The 17,151-nt window shown below is 36.4% G+C and overlaps 1 protein-coding gene across 1 annotated transcript in view; it reads left to right on the forward strand.

Annotated features, from left to right (window-relative positions):
• The window catches only part of MGAT4C (MGAT4 family member C), a 202,971-nt gene extending 189,918 nt beyond the window's left edge, over positions 1 to 13,053 (forward strand). The window contains 4 exon segments of the mRNA XM_071423321.1: positions 1,218 to 1,243; positions 1,245 to 1,371; positions 5,577 to 5,724; positions 7,458 to 13,053. Of these exon segments, the coding sequence (XP_071279422.1) occupies positions 1,218 to 1,243; positions 1,245 to 1,371; positions 5,577 to 5,724; positions 7,458 to 8,614 (1,458 nt within the window). The 3' untranslated portion in view covers positions 8,615 to 13,053.
• Positions 13,054 to 17,151: the final 4,098 nt, after the last annotated feature.

Raw genomic sequence — 17,151 nt, forward strand, 5'->3', positions numbered from 1 at the left:
AAATTTTCTATATGACATGACAAATCATTTATGGAACTCCTAATATCTCCTATTTTGTATCAGTGTAGATGTTCAACACTTTCAAAAATGAAGGTATTTAAGTGCAGATTTTAACCATTGCACGTGTCGTGTTTTTTACGACTTCACATAGCCTAGCTTTAAAGTCTTCATTTGTTTATAATTTCTATACATTAAATTCAATTGAAAAATCATGAATTGCTGTGGAAAATAATCAAATTATGAGTAAGAACATAATAGATAAATAATAAGTTTGTAGTCTGCTGTTTTTTTAATAGTCCTTCAGAGTTTGGGCAGTGAGATCTTTTATTTAGGGCCAAATCTTGTTCAAACACATACAGTCCTACACAGGTTAGTGCTACAATTTGGTGGACAAGAACAGCATTTATCTTGTTTTCCAGAGTAAAATAACTAAAAGGAATATGCAACATTAGAATATGACTAGACAGTCCTCTTTCTTGATCTTTACCAGAAATATTGAGGGGCTTCATGATCTCTGTGCCACCCTTATTTGATTTATCTAATTGGGTTGGAAAGGATTTCTCAATACTCTGCTTAGATGTGTCTCATGGAGGTGGAGACCCACTTTTCTTCTGAAGATGGAAATAATACCTCCACTTAACCTTGGGCCTCTGTACTTTGATGGAAAAATTCTAAGAGATATTGTACAGTCTTACTAGTACTTTTTCACTTCAGAGAAATTACCTTTTTTGTGCCTGGAAGCTCTGGCATACAGAATTCTTCTACTGGTAACAACACTGAGTCGTGCAATAATTTCCTCCTTGCTGGCTGACCTGGTCTGTTGTTGGGAGGAGACACAAGTACATGGGGGAACAATGTGCAGCATCATCTCTAGCCACCAAGCTGGGATCTGACAGTTAAGCATAGCAAACTAAACTGTTGATGCACTCCTGCCACAGTGACATCCATCATAAGACCACTTTAAAATGGGTATGACAGTGGGTATGTGTTCTTTCTTTACTGACACCAATTAAAAAAAAAAAAGGGGAAGCTTAGTTCATTTAAGCATTGTCAACCTTAGGATGACAATGCTTAAATGAAGTTGATTCTGCCTGAAAGTGCGGTCTATGTAAGTTTGAAGGGATTTGATTTATCTGAAGGTAAGTTTAGTTGTTGTCATGCTTATCAGGTTGCTTATCAGGTGGACCATTCTTGTAATACTGTGGTTTTATTTATAGGTGACACTACCGTATGCAGTTCTTCACGAGACACAACTTGAAATATTTTGATAAAATGAGATGCTTGCGGAAACGATCAGCAGTGTCGTTCTTAGGAATCCTTGTTGTTTGCTTGCTCTTCATGAACTTGTACATTGAGGATAGTTATGTTTTGGTAAGTTGCAAAGAATTGATCCTGAAAAAACAAAACAGTAAAACACCCCTAGTAAAATGATAAATTGTTGAGGATAAACTACATCTGAACTATTTGTGTGAGCTGTTTTTCAACATGTTTTGTATATGCTGAAAATCTCACCTCTGAACACTGCATTAAATGCTATTATAGAAATAAAATTATAAAAGAAAATTTACACCCATTTTATCTACTTCAAGCTCTTTGCATAAATAATTTCATTTTAGTGAGTTTATTTTTTGTGTTTCCTACTTTTTGTAACTCAGATTTTAGTCTGATGTGTTCAGTACTACAACATTAAAAATTAGACAAATGAAACCTAATGTAAGTTTATGATTTTGGAAAAAATTCTGGAAATATTTATGTTAGGAATTTCAACAAATAAGCTACTGGCAACATAGCACAACTCTATGGTTTATGTGTAACCTAGGGGTGTTTCAGTGCTGAATGCCAAGTGAGCCCTGGAGACTCAATTAATGGATTGAATTTCCAGTTCTTTGGAGATTGGACTGGGCCCAGTAAAAAATCATAGCGGTGGAAAACTGAATCTTGCAAGTAGTAAAATGGCTAAACAGACTTTGTTATATTGTGATATGACTAGATAGTGCTGTCTTTATCTTGAATTGAATGGGGACAGTATGGATTTTCCAATATTTTGAAGTGTGAATTCTGATCTCATTTGCATCTGAAAAGAAACATAATAGTATGTCAAAAAGTGTAATACACAAGCAGTAAAATCCTTATGTTATTATCAGAACCATATATACAGTCATCATTATTTTAATTTAAAATATTATAATTATAAAATTAGTTATAACAGTACTGTAAATATTTACAATATGAATATTATGCTAGTACTTTTTTAGGCCATTGAAAAGATAACCCATTCTTGTAGCATGTTACTCCATTACAGATGTATTTCTTTGTGTACCACAAAGGTTTTTCACTTTTTTATTTAACTTTTCTTGGTTATGATAAAATTTGATCTGACTTATCACTTTTTTTTCCTAGTGGCATTTTCCCTAATGTTTCTTCTCTGTTCAATAATTGCTTCAAAGTCTCCCAGATGTTTCTGAAAGTGTTTTTATTATCATTGCTAATGGTGTTCCTCTTGGCTTGTTTTTGAAATCTTCCTGCCTATTTGCCAGCTCCCCAGATGGCTCCATGTCTTTTTCTTAATTTCTCTTTCCCCCTCCCTGCCACCTTTTATAAATTCACTCTCTTTCATTGCTTCTCTCATCACAGTTCTGGCATGTTTGCATTCATGCAGCTCTCAGCCAAGTCTCTTGCCAAGTCTCCTGAGAGTTCTTCCAGGTCTCTTGATACCTTTATGGTCCATCAAGTGTTTTTCAAGTGCGTTAGGATGTTGACTTTTCAACTTATTTATTTAGTTTTATTCTCAAGCTTCCTGACCCTGTCTGACAGCTCCAAACACACCCTGTCTGGAGTGTTTTCTCTGCTGAGGTAAAAGATGAGCAATTTCACTGTTTGTGGTGAAGAGAAATACACTTGGGAAAAGCTTTTGAGCACAGCAGGCTAACCAGTTTCCCTCAGGGAATGAAAATCTGAAATTCCTCAGAGCCCTAATTTGCAGCCCATCTCCTGCTGGACTAAGGTAACTGTTAGAGGGAAGACAACTGAGCCAGAGTTCCTCCTCACAGTCTCAGGCTGTGCAAGGGCTTGTGGTGCTGGTGTCTCTGGCACCAGATGTAACGCAAGTGTCTTTTTCAAAGAGTTAGAGTATTAAAATGACATTCATTTTGGTAAACCCTAAGAAGGGAGAAGAGAAACTTTCTGGTTTTCCTCAAATTATCCAGAGAATCCCTTCACTGTTTTCTGCAGGGCATTTGCTGCAGAAATGGAAAGTAAGGGCCCATGTGGCAAAATAACTGAAGTATATTGGGTGGAGGACATGCAGTTATGCAGTGCTGATACATGTGTATTAGAAAAGCAGTTTAAGGTGGTTCATCTGCAATGTATGAACTGCATTTGATCAAGCATTTTGAAGACATATTAAGCTAAAATATACCAGATATCACCATATTCACAAGGGAGTCTTCTACCTACTCAGAGTTGTAAGTGGATTGTAAGTGAAGCATGTGTTCTGTGCTCTTCTATGAATACTAATCACTGTTTTGGGCAATATGCAAAGAATTACACTATTGTAATTGACACAGCATCCTAAGCAGAGCAGGGCATCTTCATAAAGGGTGGAGAACTGTGGCACTTCATCCTATGGCACCCACATGAATCTCCCAGCAAACACTGGAATGCAAGTAAGAGTTTAGTTAACAGAAGAAAGCCAAAACCATTCTAGGAAAAGCTAGAGAAGAAAACCAAGAAGAGTTAATCAAGCTACTCAGCTTCACTGACCTCTACATAGTCAGAGATAAAAGAAACAGATTTTAATCTTTTGAAAAAAATCCAGATATCTGTTTTGCCCGTCATTCAACAAAAGAATGAAAGAGCAGCTATTAAAAAGAAATGTTAGCCACAAAAGCCATTTATTAAAGAGGGGGCAAAAAAGGAAAATTTTTGTGGTCAGTTTAGATATTTTGCTTGTTAAAATCAAAACATTTTCTTCTGACATTGTCTATTTCTAAAAATTTTATGTAGCAAAACCTCAGCCAGCAGAATAAGCTTCCATTCCAAGACCTTATGAAACAAGGAATTTTGGTGCTCCATTCTGGAACCCATGACACAATGTTTTGTTTGCTTCTCAGATATTAAAGAAAGGTTTTGAAAAAAGAAAGTTTTTGGACCAGCCTTTTTTCTTTTCCACCTGACATTTTTAATGGAAAATCTCCTCAAGTTTTGGTGTATTTTCTTTCAAGATCATCAAGTTACATTTTAATCTTGAACTTGATCATCAAATTTCCTCTCATAATTTATGAGCAAATGCAAAGTGGTACATAAGCACTTGAGAGAAATTACTTAAGAGACACTGAAGATCAAGAGAGCATAACAGTGCAGGTAGATGCCCCTGGATGTCTGCCAAAGATCTTTACTAAGCTCAGAAGTGGATTTTTTTACTACTTCTGTGCAAGAAAAACAATGAACTATAAATGAATGTAAGATCAGTTTACAGAAAGATTTATTTGTGCTATAAAATATAGCTTTGACACATTTTTAATATTTATGCCATTAAATATGAGCACTGTTTACTGTTTCTGTGGTTGTTTCAGTTAGCAGCAGTACTATGACTGCACAATGCTCTCATTTAATGACAGATCCCAAAGTTTTAGTGCATTAACATATTGCATACATCAGAAGAAACAAACTCATTCACTCATGTGCCTGTCATCAGACTAAAATCAAACCACATAAATTAAATAAGCATTCCTACATTTAAATACAGTCTTCATGAGCTGTTAGATATTTTCTCTTCTCTTAAGGACTGAGGAGCAGACTTTCCCTGAGGCCCAAGTGACATTATGGGTAGGGCACTACTGATGAAGCCACTCTTTCCCTTCTGTGCCTTTACTATCACTAGGGAAGCCTCTTGGAAGAGGACTGAAGAAGGAGGAATGAAGAGGAGGTGTGGTGATAAATGTACATTTTGACTATGCCATCAAAAATGTTCTCCAAATTCAGAGAAACTTTTACTGTCTGCATGATCACATGCATTTCTTCTTATTGCAAATCTGAGTCAAAGCTTCTCAGAAAAATGAGAAAAATTCTCAAAATGAGCCAGATGCCAGAATCTAGATTTGTCTTTCCTTTGCAGCAGTTTTGGTATATTTTTTAATCACAGAAACATTTTTTAAAAATCTTCTGTGTTTTTACATCTGTGAAAGTTATCCTATCTGTTGCTGAGTGATATTTTCTTATCCCTCTTTTGAATACCACAGCATTTTTTTGGCCAATAATTTAATATTTTCTACCTTTCCAGAGTTTTATGCAAAGTATTTTTTTTTCTTTTTCTTTTATTGTAATCTGAAGGTTTATGGTAGATTTTCTGTAGTCAAAATGTATGATATTCAGCAATGCCTGTTCGTTTGTGGAGTTTTTGTTTGCTTTTTTGTTTTTGTTTTAAATGAGGTGACATCTACATGCTTTCATGAAAACTGAAACTGAAAAATGTTATTCTTGGAAACCTTCCTGTCCATGTTTCCTCTCTAACTGACATTTACAAATGTGTTTCTCTCTCTCTCCCTTTTTTGTTATTTTTGTTTTCCTGCTAATAGGAAGGGGACAAGCAATTAATCAGAGAGACAGCCACACACCAGCTCAACCCAGAGCGTTATGTTCACAGTTTTAAAGATTTGTCTAATTTCTCAGGATCTATAAACATTTCCTATCGCTACCTAGCTGGAACACCTTTGCCAAGGAAAAGTAAGTAACTGCAATTTGAATATTGCAAAATGAGGCAATCTAAAAATAGTCCCTGTGGTATTTCTATGCAAGAGAGGCTGAGTTAAGCAGTGACAGTCTCAAGAGAGTTAGTGGCCATTCTTGTGTGGCCTCTAGTCCAGACCTAGCAGCCTGATTACCTTCTGCCTGACTTGTAGATGCCCTGCAGGCAGCCTCCGGATGGTCTGTGGGAGCATAATTCCATGGATCTTCTCCTAGGCAAGAGGAAGATGATTTAGGAAGCAGAAGCAAGGCACATGCTGGTGGTGTTCTGCAACCACCCTCTGAGACCATACTGTCAATCTCTGTATAACTGGTAAATCCAATCTTAAGTGTGCTTGGCATAACACAGATGCACCCCTCAGGTCCACTACCCTGCCAGCCCAGTAGCTGCAAATGGACCTCTTTGCTCCTTTAGCTGGGCTAAAAAGGAGAATTGTGCTCTTATCGGGACAGTAAAGGAGGATTCCTCTCACAGCCATCTGCAGATGGACTATTTAGTTATTCTTCACACATGGTTCAAGACTTTCCTCTAAAAGTGAAATATGGCCATACCTAGGTGTCCTTTGGGTTCCAAATCAACCATTTCACATACATAAACAAAACCCTGAAGTCCAAGCCCAGAAGGTAAAATAAAATAGTACGTGAGTTGCAGAAAGCTATAAAGTCTGTTCAAATTAGATTTGAAAAATCTAATGGCTCTGTATGCAGTGTAAATTACTTCTGGGGGTTGTGCTTCACTGTACCACTTCATTTTGAGCAGACTTAAGCCTCAAGAGAAACCCTGAATCACTATCAGAGCAGTCTTTTACAAATGACTACATTTTAAGAAAGCTGGGGTAGGTTCAACTTAGGTACACATTGTCAATTACACAGTCTTAACATTTCTTCATCAGAAGCGACAAAAATAGAGATATATTAGCAAACATCTGAAAAAAATTCTGATTTGGAATGCTGGTAAGAATACAATGACAGTGACAACAAAACAGCAGAAATGAAATTTCATGTTTTATAAGATATATCTCTGTCTAGAAAGAACATAACAGCATTAAAAAAATATTTGTACAAGCAAGGAGAGAAGTTCTACTTTAAAATAATGTCTAAATTGAACGGTGTTCCCTTTAAAATGCTTGATGACTCCTGAAAAAGGGTTAGAAGAAAAACTACCAGCAAGGAAAAACTAGACAAATTCACCTAAAAATGAACACACTGAGAAATCACTATCCATGCAAAATTCATAAAACTGTAAAGTTATGCAGAGATGGAACTAGACTTTTAGAGGGCTTAAAATGATAGAAATGCTGCATTTGGTAGTTCCTTGCTTTCCAAATATGGTGTGAATAATCCCCTCACAATCCCCTTTCTTTTGGCAGATTTACAGCCTTATCATTGTATATGTGGTTTTGTCTACAAGACATAAACATACACACTGCTTTGGCATTTGTCCCCAGAGTGCTACTCCTGGCTGTAAACAAGTGAATGTTTAACACAATAGTCTCCACATGTCCATTATGCTCGCAATATCACACCTCCTAATGAAAAGGCAATAAATGTCCTTTGTCGCATGCAGCTCCATAAACTCACATACCAAATTTCCCAGTCTTCGCCATTCACAAGGTTTATTTAATATAAACACAGCTCTGGAGAATATCTTTGTGATAAAATTGCTTCCAATATCAGATTCTCAGTTTCTGTTTGAACTGTCTTTTGTACAGGGTATCTTACAATTGGACTATCCTCTGTAAAACGGAGAAAGGGAAACTACTTGCTTGAGACCATCAAGTCCATATTTGAGCAGTCAAGCTATGAGGAACTCAAAGAAATTGCAGTGGTAGTACAGCTGGCAGATTTTGACTCAGCCTGGTGTGAAGGCATGGTCCAGGATATTTCACAGAAATTTGCACATCACATAATTGCGGGCAGATTAATAGTTATTCACGTCCCTGAGGATTACTATCCTGTACTGGATGGCCTTAAGAGAAATTACAATGACCCCGAGGACCGCGTGAAGTTCCGATCAAAACAAAATGTAGATTATGCTTTCCTTCTAAACTTTTGTGCTAATCTTTCTGACTATTATGTGATGCTGGAGGATGATGTTCGCTGCTCAAAGAATTTTTTGACTGCTGTTAAGAAAGTAATTACCTCACGAGAAGGATCCTACTGGGTGACATTGGAATTCTCCAAGCTGGGGTACATTGGAAAGCTTTACCATTCCCATGACCTACCACGCCTGGCCCATTTTCTATTGATGTTTTACCAAGAAATGCCTTGCGATTGGTTGCTCATCCACTTTCGTGGGCTGTTAGCTCAAAAGGAAGTGATACGTTTTAAGCCATCTCTCTTCCAGCACATGGGATACTACTCATCTTACAAAGGAGCTGAAAATAAGTTAAAGGATGATGATTTTGAAGAGGAATCCTTTGATATCCCGGACAACCCACCTGCAAACTTGCACACCAATATGAATGTATTTGAAAACTATGAGGCAAGCAAGGCTTACAGCAGCATTGATGAGTACTTCTGGGGCAAAGCTCCTTCTACTGGAGACTTCTATGGGATTGTATTTGAAAAGCCCATTAAAATCAGTAAAATTAAAGTTGTCACTGGAACTGAAGATCGGCAAAATGACATTTTACATCACGGGGCCCTGGAAGTAGGTGAAAAGATTGTAGGCAGTAAAAAAGGAAGACAATGTACGACTTACTTGAGACTAGGGGAGTTCAAAAATGGGAATTTTGAAATAACAGATGTAGAGCACAAAGTTCTGTTTGATATTAACTGCATGAGAATACTTGTTACTAAAAGTCAAAAAGAATGGCTGATCATTAGGAGCATTAGCGTCTGGACTTCTCAAACACCAAACCAATAGAGTGAGCGACCTGAGAAGGTACAGGGTGCATACAATCAACTGGGTCACAACTGGTGCCACTCCCCAGAAAAACAAACACTTCAGCTCTGCACTAGAGACACAGAATATCTGGGGAAATCACAAAACAAGTAAAGCAATTTATTTTTTACCAGTTTGGTCAGGCAATATACAAACATTTATTTGTTGAAAATTTCGAATTTTATAGAAAACAAAAGGTTCTCAAACCTCTCTTGAGATCTTTAAACCCTTTTTTTATTATTATTTCTCTGTAAGAGAGATCTTGTGGACTATACAGAACAAAAAAAATCTGTCTTATAACTGCCAAAAGGTTTAAATCTATGACCATTATGTTGTGAAAAGAAATTGGGTTGCACCTTATGCACATAAAAATTTTAAATCCTATGGTAGTATGCATTTGTACTGTAGTTGGTAATGTGTTTCTTTTCCAGGCAGTTGTGACAAGATCTGTCCTGAAACTGGCAGTTTACTTCTGAGCACTGTAAGAAAATAATGTGGCTAGTCATTGCAACTTCTTGTCAAAAGGGAATGTATAAAATTATAAATCTGACATGACAATTATGTAAAAAATAGATAATTGCATCTGTTTTTCTGTCTCAACAAATATCCTTTGTTCTTTTTCCTGGCTCCTTTCACTGAAATGAGCACTACTTGGATTCTATATTACTTAAGGGACCAATTTATTCTCCTTACTTGTCCAAATTGCCTCACACCAAGCAAGCCTTCTGCTTGACTACCAATGTCAGTATCAAACCCAGGTACCTCAAGAGCAGCATATGTCTCTTAGAGAGGCATCTCAACAGATCTCAGCTTCAACATGTTTTGTTCCTTCACGATATGGAGAACTCCCTCTGAGAAATTTGCAGACAGCTGAATACTACAGCATGGTTTCCAAGGGTTGTCATACCTTCCATATCTACCTGCCCATGCACGGTACAAATGCAAAATGTGCTGGGTTAATCAGTTGGGGGTGAATGTAATCTCCAGTCTGTCCTGGATGATCTGTAGTCAACAGAAGAGAAACAAAATTAAGAATTCTAATACAATGAGAAATGAATATGCTTCTTAATTAGGAGGGTTTTGGGTGTTTGGGGTTTAAGTTTTTTTTAATTCTGATTGTATTAGTATTGTAGACATCTTCCCACTGACTCTGGTTATTTCCTATAAATATATTTTGCCTGGCTTTAGACAATAAGCAGAAATGTTCCTCCAGTCCATATGACTTCAGTGTTAGCTCTGGGCTTCCAGTGCATCATACAGGGAATCTATATAGCATATGATTTACACTATATGCATAGATTTAGATTTAGAGAATTGATGGGGTTTTATTCCTCTAAGAAATTCCCTAGATTGTCTCAGTAGACACACTAAGAAATACATGAGTTGCAAGTGTGACAGAGATGAACGTTCTATTGTCAATCTCAGGAAAGCTGTGCTTATCATCTGATTGCATTTAGGGGGTTTAGTTAAACCTGGAAGGCAAGAATTAAATTTCAAGAATGCTTGCACTGACAAAGACTGAACTAGCTACTGGATGAGTACATACAAACCTAAGATGTCTATTTCAGAAGGATAAATTATTTTTAAAATCTACACAAAACATCAATGCAATTGATTTTCCTGGTTCATAAATCTGGAGTCTAGCTTTGGCAAATCGTCCAATACAGAGGTAAGGTATATTGTCAAATAAATCTTCTGATATATGCTTCTATCTAATTCAGAAAAAGATCTTTTTCTCAAAGAAAGTCTTTGCTTCTTTGTTCCTTAATGTATACCTAAATCTCTGGTTTTTTACATACATATCTTCAATAAAATAAATTTAAAGTGTCATACGTGTTCAACTTGAAAAGGAAAATTAAAGCTCTCTTTAAAAAAAAGGGAAATACATACTAATTTTAAATTATTATAAATACTTATGAAGGACTTTTTAATATTGATATTCCACATTTCAAAAATAATTAGCTGGTAATTAGTTATTAGTCAATCTCCATTTTTTTTAAAAATAAGCTGTCCGTCTTCTATAGAATCACAGAATGGTTTGGGTTTAAAAGGACCTTAAAGATCATCTAGTTCCAACCCCCCTGCTATGGACAGAGATTTCTTCCACTGGATCAGGTCACACAGAGCCACATCCAGACCAGTGTTGAACACCTCCAGGGATGGGGCATTCACAACTCCTCTGGAAAACCTGTTCCAGTGCCTTGCTGTTACCACAATAAAGAATTTCTTCCCAATATCTATTCTAAACCTACTTTCAGCTTCAAGCCATTCCCCCTTGTTCTGCCACTACATGCCCTGGTAAAAAGTCCTTTTCCAGCTCTCTTGTAGGGTCTCTTTAGGTGCTATAAGATCTCCACAGAGCCTTCTGTTCTGCAGCTGAACAACCCCAACTCTGAGCCTTTACTCATAGCAGAAGTGCTCCGGCCCTACAATCATTTTCGTAGCTCTCCTCTGTATCCACTTGATCATAAACATGTAATTCATTAATTTTCCTTGATCCCTAACTATTAGGGCCAAAACAAACATTACTAGGTTAAGCAGGAACCTTTACTTTTATTCAGAAATGCAATATGTCTGAAGCAGTTTTCTAAATTAGAAAATACACTCAATCCCAAGATTTCAAATACTCTTGCAATCAAAACCATAGACAATGTGAATGGCTAGTACAAATTAAATGTTCTCAACATAAGCCTAAGCAATCTAAATGGTATTTTTTAATTACAAGCTGAACAAAACTGCTCTCCTTTTCAAAATAACACTTGTAATGGATCTCATCTTTGGCACAATGGCTTAGCAGCAAGATCTCTCATCTGGTTTTTACCCCTTTTAGGAGATCACACCCAAAAATGCCCTCAGAGAAAGTTTTCCTTGGCTTTGAATACTAGTAAGTGCTAGGAATGAGAGGCATACACCATTCTTACTGTTGAATTTGACCTGGCTTTGAAGAAATAATTAATACATTTATTCCAGGAAATCCTAGAATTCAGTTATAAAAGCTAATGTTTTGAGCACTCACTGTAGGGCATCCAGCTTCTCCTTCACTGAACACATATCTTATCCATCATATTCACAAAAAAATGGTTACCAGATTCTGGAAGGAAAAAAAAAAAAAGAAGCCATAAAATATCTTTTTGTGGCACCCAAAACTGTCCCCAACACTCAAGGTGAGGCTGCCCCAGTGCAGAGCAGAGTGGGACAATCCCCTCCCTTGCCCAGCTGGTGATGCTGTCCCTGATACCCCCCAGGGCAGGGCTGGTCCTCCTGGCTGCCAGGGCACTGCTGACTCGTGTTCAACTTGCTGTCAGCTGTAAACCCCAGGTCCCTTTCCACAGCTCTTCTTTGCAGCATCTCATTCTCCAGTCTGTCCATATATCCAGGGCTGCCCCATCCCAGGAGCAGAATCCTGCACTTGCCCTTTGTTGAACCCCATTTGTTGACCCCAGGTGGTCACTGCCCACCTCTCTAACTTTTTGAGATCTCTCTGCAGGGCTGCTGTTCTGGGAGTTGACACATCCTCCCAGTTCTGTATCATCTGCAAGCTCACTTGGTATCCCTTCCAGTCCTGCATCTTGAGTCGTTTCTGAAGATGTTGAAGAACACAAGGTCGAGAATGGAGCCCTGTGGAACCCCACTAAACGACAGGACCCGAGTCCAATGTCACCCCTTTCACTATAACTCTTTGTGAGCCAGTTGCTATCCCATCACATGATGTGTTTATCCAGCTGTGTGTTGGATTATTTTCCAGAAGAATCCTGTGAGAGACACTATCAAAAACTTAGCTGAAATCCAAGATCACATCAACCACCTTCCCTTGATGAACTAGATGGGTTACCTTGTTATAAAGGGAAATCAGGTTTGTTAACCTGGACTTCCCTCTCATGAAGCTGTAGTGGCTGTGTCCAATGACTGAGTCACCTTTTGGGTGTTTTTCACCTGAATAATCATCATAACATTACCAGGCACTGAAGTGAGACTGACACCTTCCACAAATACTGAAAATATTGCACTGTGGTCCGGACAGTGATGCATCTGTTCTGAACTTACCTACATGTATTGTTCCTACTAACACCTTTTGGGATTGCTGATTGTATAACATAGGGAATTCTTGGGAAGTAAAATATTTTTCACTTCAAATTAAAAGAAGAAATGAGCCCTTACTGGAGAATAAACAAATCCAGGACATGGCAATTTTCAGGACCACCAATTTTAGAATATTTAAGATAACTACTATGATATGGGTAATTCACTAAGATTCTATACAAATGTAATATTTTTTAGATCAATCTGATATGGTGCTCTGTTTTACTGTCTGGTCAGTATTCTCCTATGTAAGACACTAATGTTTTCACTTTTATAAAAGGACATTGGAAACTTGTTCATTATTGAATTTCTACAAGTTAAATAAAGAGGAAACTATGACACCTTAGAGAAGATTTCATTCTGGAAACTTATTAAAGCAACAAACCCAATATCTAACTATCTTAAAAACTGCAGATGACATCAGTTTTCATTGTGAAGCATTTCAGAGAATCTGATGGAAATGATAGTTCTTAGTGCTCTCTAGTTAAATTTGCAATTCTGTTAGACTACATTTAAATAAGTATTAAATTATGAGTTGTAATGCAGATCATGTGTCATGAGCTCTAGCAGTGTCATACCCTCAAATGGTAAAGTATAACATTTTGTAAAAACAAGTGGAAAATACACATGTATCATAATGAAAACAGATGATTTTTATGTCATATGCTATATACAAAGACAAATTAATTAGACCATCTCCACCACTCCATAAGCTTTTCAGATAAAGCAAAATAAGGGGCTTAATTTTTGTTTTTCAATCCTTAGTCCTTGAAGACAAAAATTATTAAATTTATACTCCCTTTAATCAAAACTGCGTTGACCTATATATCATAGAAAACTGAAAGGGTGGTTTTGCAAAATAATTATATATATACACATACAGAAATATTTGTCTTATCGTCTTTATGTTAGTTTTAGCCACCCTGGAAGAGTGAAATGAAGATATTCTCCATATAGGTGTATTTTGGTATCTTCAGATGGCATTTTCCAACATCTTGCCTTTTTTACTAGTTTTGCCACAGCAAATACATACTGTGTCACTTAGGGATGCTTGCCCTTTGGCAGAACAGTCAGGCATGTAAAGGAAGGCTACATTGCTGTTTTTGCTGTAAAAGAAGAGAAATGGGACCATGTCCAGAGTCTGCACAACACTTGTCTAAGATCTGATTCCTTCTGCTCGAGTCCTTCATGATGATGGGAGGCCATGCAAGAGGTTTGTCCTGCACATTCATCTCCTAGATAATTAGAGATACAGATCTATTTTTGTATGAATACATAAAATACATATAAATCTATATAAAACTACATGATTTATAGTAACTTTTACGGGTAATTTCCTATCAGCAACACCATTCTTCCCAGAAGGGATGTTCAGTGTCTTCCTCATAAATACTGTCTTGCAATGAGAATAATTTTTTGAGCTTCAAAAAATGGAATATATACCTCCACCTCAATCCAAAGAATTATTTATTGCATGTAAGTTTAACAATGAAATTAAATACATAGAAAGAATAATTTCAATACCATATCCATAATAGTAGTCTGCTGTTAAATTGCCATGAAATTGAATTGGCAGCTGGGCAGATATTCAACTATTTTTCAGCCATATTTATAGATGTTTTTCAACTGTCATGCTACCTAATACGGTTCTCAAATAAAATTCCACTTTGCTCTGATAGTTGTAAAAAGGTTCTTAAAATTCCATGTAGAACTTGAAAGTACTTTAAGTAGGATTATATTGCTGATTAAACCCTTTGTCAACCCTTGGCTGGGCTTAGGTAAGAATTTCACATTTAACAAGTAAAGCTGAACATCAAAAGCTGATGTTCATTTCCTCTGTTCAGACTATGAAATAGCTGCCTTTCTTCTTTATTGCTATTTACCCGTTAATGTTGGTTTTACTGTTGCCAGACTGAATTCTGGAGCAAAAATTTAAAGTATTTTGGCTTTTTTTTCTTTAGTATATCATGCGCCACTAAGAGCAGAGATCTAAAGGTGTAAGTTAAACCCTTACACCAGCCTTTGCTGCTGCTGAATGTCTCTTGCAGTGCGCTTGTGCCACCTGGGTTCAGTTCATTTGCAACTTTAGAATCTGTTCTATTTTCATGTTACATTTTCACCAGCACACACAGCCACTCCTTTCTTCTCTCTTTAATTTCAATACTGCATAAATGAACATCATCTTGTGTGAATATTGCCAAACCACTTTCACCTCCATTCAGGAAACTGGGATGGTTACTGCCATTTATTTCTCAGAATTACTTCCTGCTTTTGGCCATTGCTCACTACATTTAAATGCCACATCTGCTGAGAAGACAATTAGCATGCTCTAATGGGACACCCTTTTAAAAGAGATCTACTAATTCTTTTTCTTTTTTTTGCCATCTAACTCTAAGAGTGCATTATCTGATTGTGTCAAAATTATATGCATACCATTTTACCTCCATGGAAATCCCATAAAGCAAACAGTTTTTGTTAATCACTCCTGCAAATGGTTCCTGGCAGAAACCTGGCTTTGCATTTGCAAAATGAGCCAGGTTTCTCTCTTCCAAATAGCTGAATAGCAACTTTCAAGGCAGGAAAAAAGAAAAAAAAATCCCAAACAGGTCTTCTCTCTAGTGGTTGTCTGCTACCTTTCAAAGATACAATTTCTTCCCTATGTTTCCTCTCTTCTCTCACTCAAAATTGCATATTAAAATCATCAAGAGGTCCTACTCAACTCACTCCCATCTGTACACTCATAGTATTCTTTTGGAAAGGGGTAGTTGTAGTTTTAGTTTATAAAGAAATTCTTAAAATTTGGGGAAAAAATGACACAACATGGCCAACAAATTTTTTCAAAGGTCCATGTCCATGATGGGTTTCACTTTGGTGAAGATATTTTTGGTGCTTTCTGCTGTTTTTGCAACAGTTGTGAGGTTACTTTTGGCAAGTTTTGATTTTTTACACTGCACCTGATGTAATCCCTGTCCATTTTCTTGTAGTCACAAAATTTTCCAATTTTTTTTCCTTGAATTGCTTTTCCTTTGATGGTATCTACTTTCCAGAGTGTTTGTAAGTCCTTCTTTTCTGATGCACAGTATTTTAATGGGGATCAGTTTTGGCAAGCTTTGGTCCATGTCCCTGCACTTGATGGCATATCACATGCCTTTTGATGGCTTTGAATTTGGGAAGGATTTTTTTCTCATTTTTTGTTGTTTTTTTTTTTTTTTTTTTTTTAAAGTATACATGCCATGTCCCTGATATCTTCCCCTCCAAGTTGTGTCTTCCTCCTTGACTTTTTCCCCTGCTTTTGCAACAGTTGTGAGGGTACTTTTGGCATGTTTTGGTCCTTTGCTCTGCACCTGATTTCCTCCCAGACCATTTTCTTGTAGTCACTAAATCTCCTTTTTTTCTGGGTTTTTTTGGAATTTTTTCAATTGCATTTCATTCGATCATATTTGATTGGAGTGTTTGTAAGCCTTTCTTTTCTGTTGCGCAAGATTTTGTTCTGTTCACCATATTGCATTCATAGTTTGATATGCAATATATTTATTCAAAGTAGAAAATATGTTTACTCAAGCATATTTGTGATAACTGCTCCTCACAGAAAAACAAACAAATAAAGAAGTCAGGAAAGGAGTTTTAGGTAAGTGTGTCATTTGCATACATAAATTCATTAATAAAAATATTGCAATCCCCCACATCTACTGTCTTCTGTACCAAAGACTTTAAACATTCTCGCTTAGGAGAGAAACCACTGTTTCAGATATAATTTGGATATTAACTTTTATATTGTTAATCACTCTTTCTTCTGATCTGAAGCCAATTTCATAGCATATAATCTCTTGGGTTATATCACTTGCCAAGTTGTTTTGTAAACAGATGCTTCTTTTCTTGAGTATTGATTATAATTAATATATTTACCCTGGCCACAAACTATTGATTACATTTATTGTTTTGGTTTATTTGAAAGTTCATTTTTTTCTGTTTTCAACTGAAGAAATATATTTGTTTTTTTTCAATGGCTTTAGCATAAAAATTATAGATCAAGGGAATAGGAGTCATATGTTTAATCTGGTATGAAACTGAAATAAACTGTTTTCTTAATATCATATTTGATAAAAGGTATCTAAGCCATAAAAGTATATTTAAGCATTTATCTGTTCCAAAGAAACATAGAATATCATTTTTTCAGGACCCTGTGATAAAAAATTTCCCATTTAAGACCATATGATTGGAAAAATTCCCTATTCCAGATATTCCTTTCTTCTGCCAGCAGCAAGGCATTGCATTTCTTTAGTTTTGCTTTATGGTCAGATCCCCACTAGGACTGTATGCAATTAGTTAATCAACATTTATCTATTTATACTTATTAAAGATTGAGCATTTATCTTGCTTTCCTAAAGCAAAAATATTGTAAAATTCTGGTTAATGTTTCTCTTTGTTTTGATAATTTT

This window comes from Agelaius tricolor, unplaced genomic scaffold, assembly GCF_023055355.1.
Source record: "Agelaius tricolor isolate 1412-34295 unplaced genomic scaffold, bAgeTri1.0.p SCAF_3, whole genome shotgun sequence".
NCBI lineage: Eukaryota > Metazoa > Chordata > Aves > Passeriformes > Icteridae > Agelaius > Agelaius tricolor.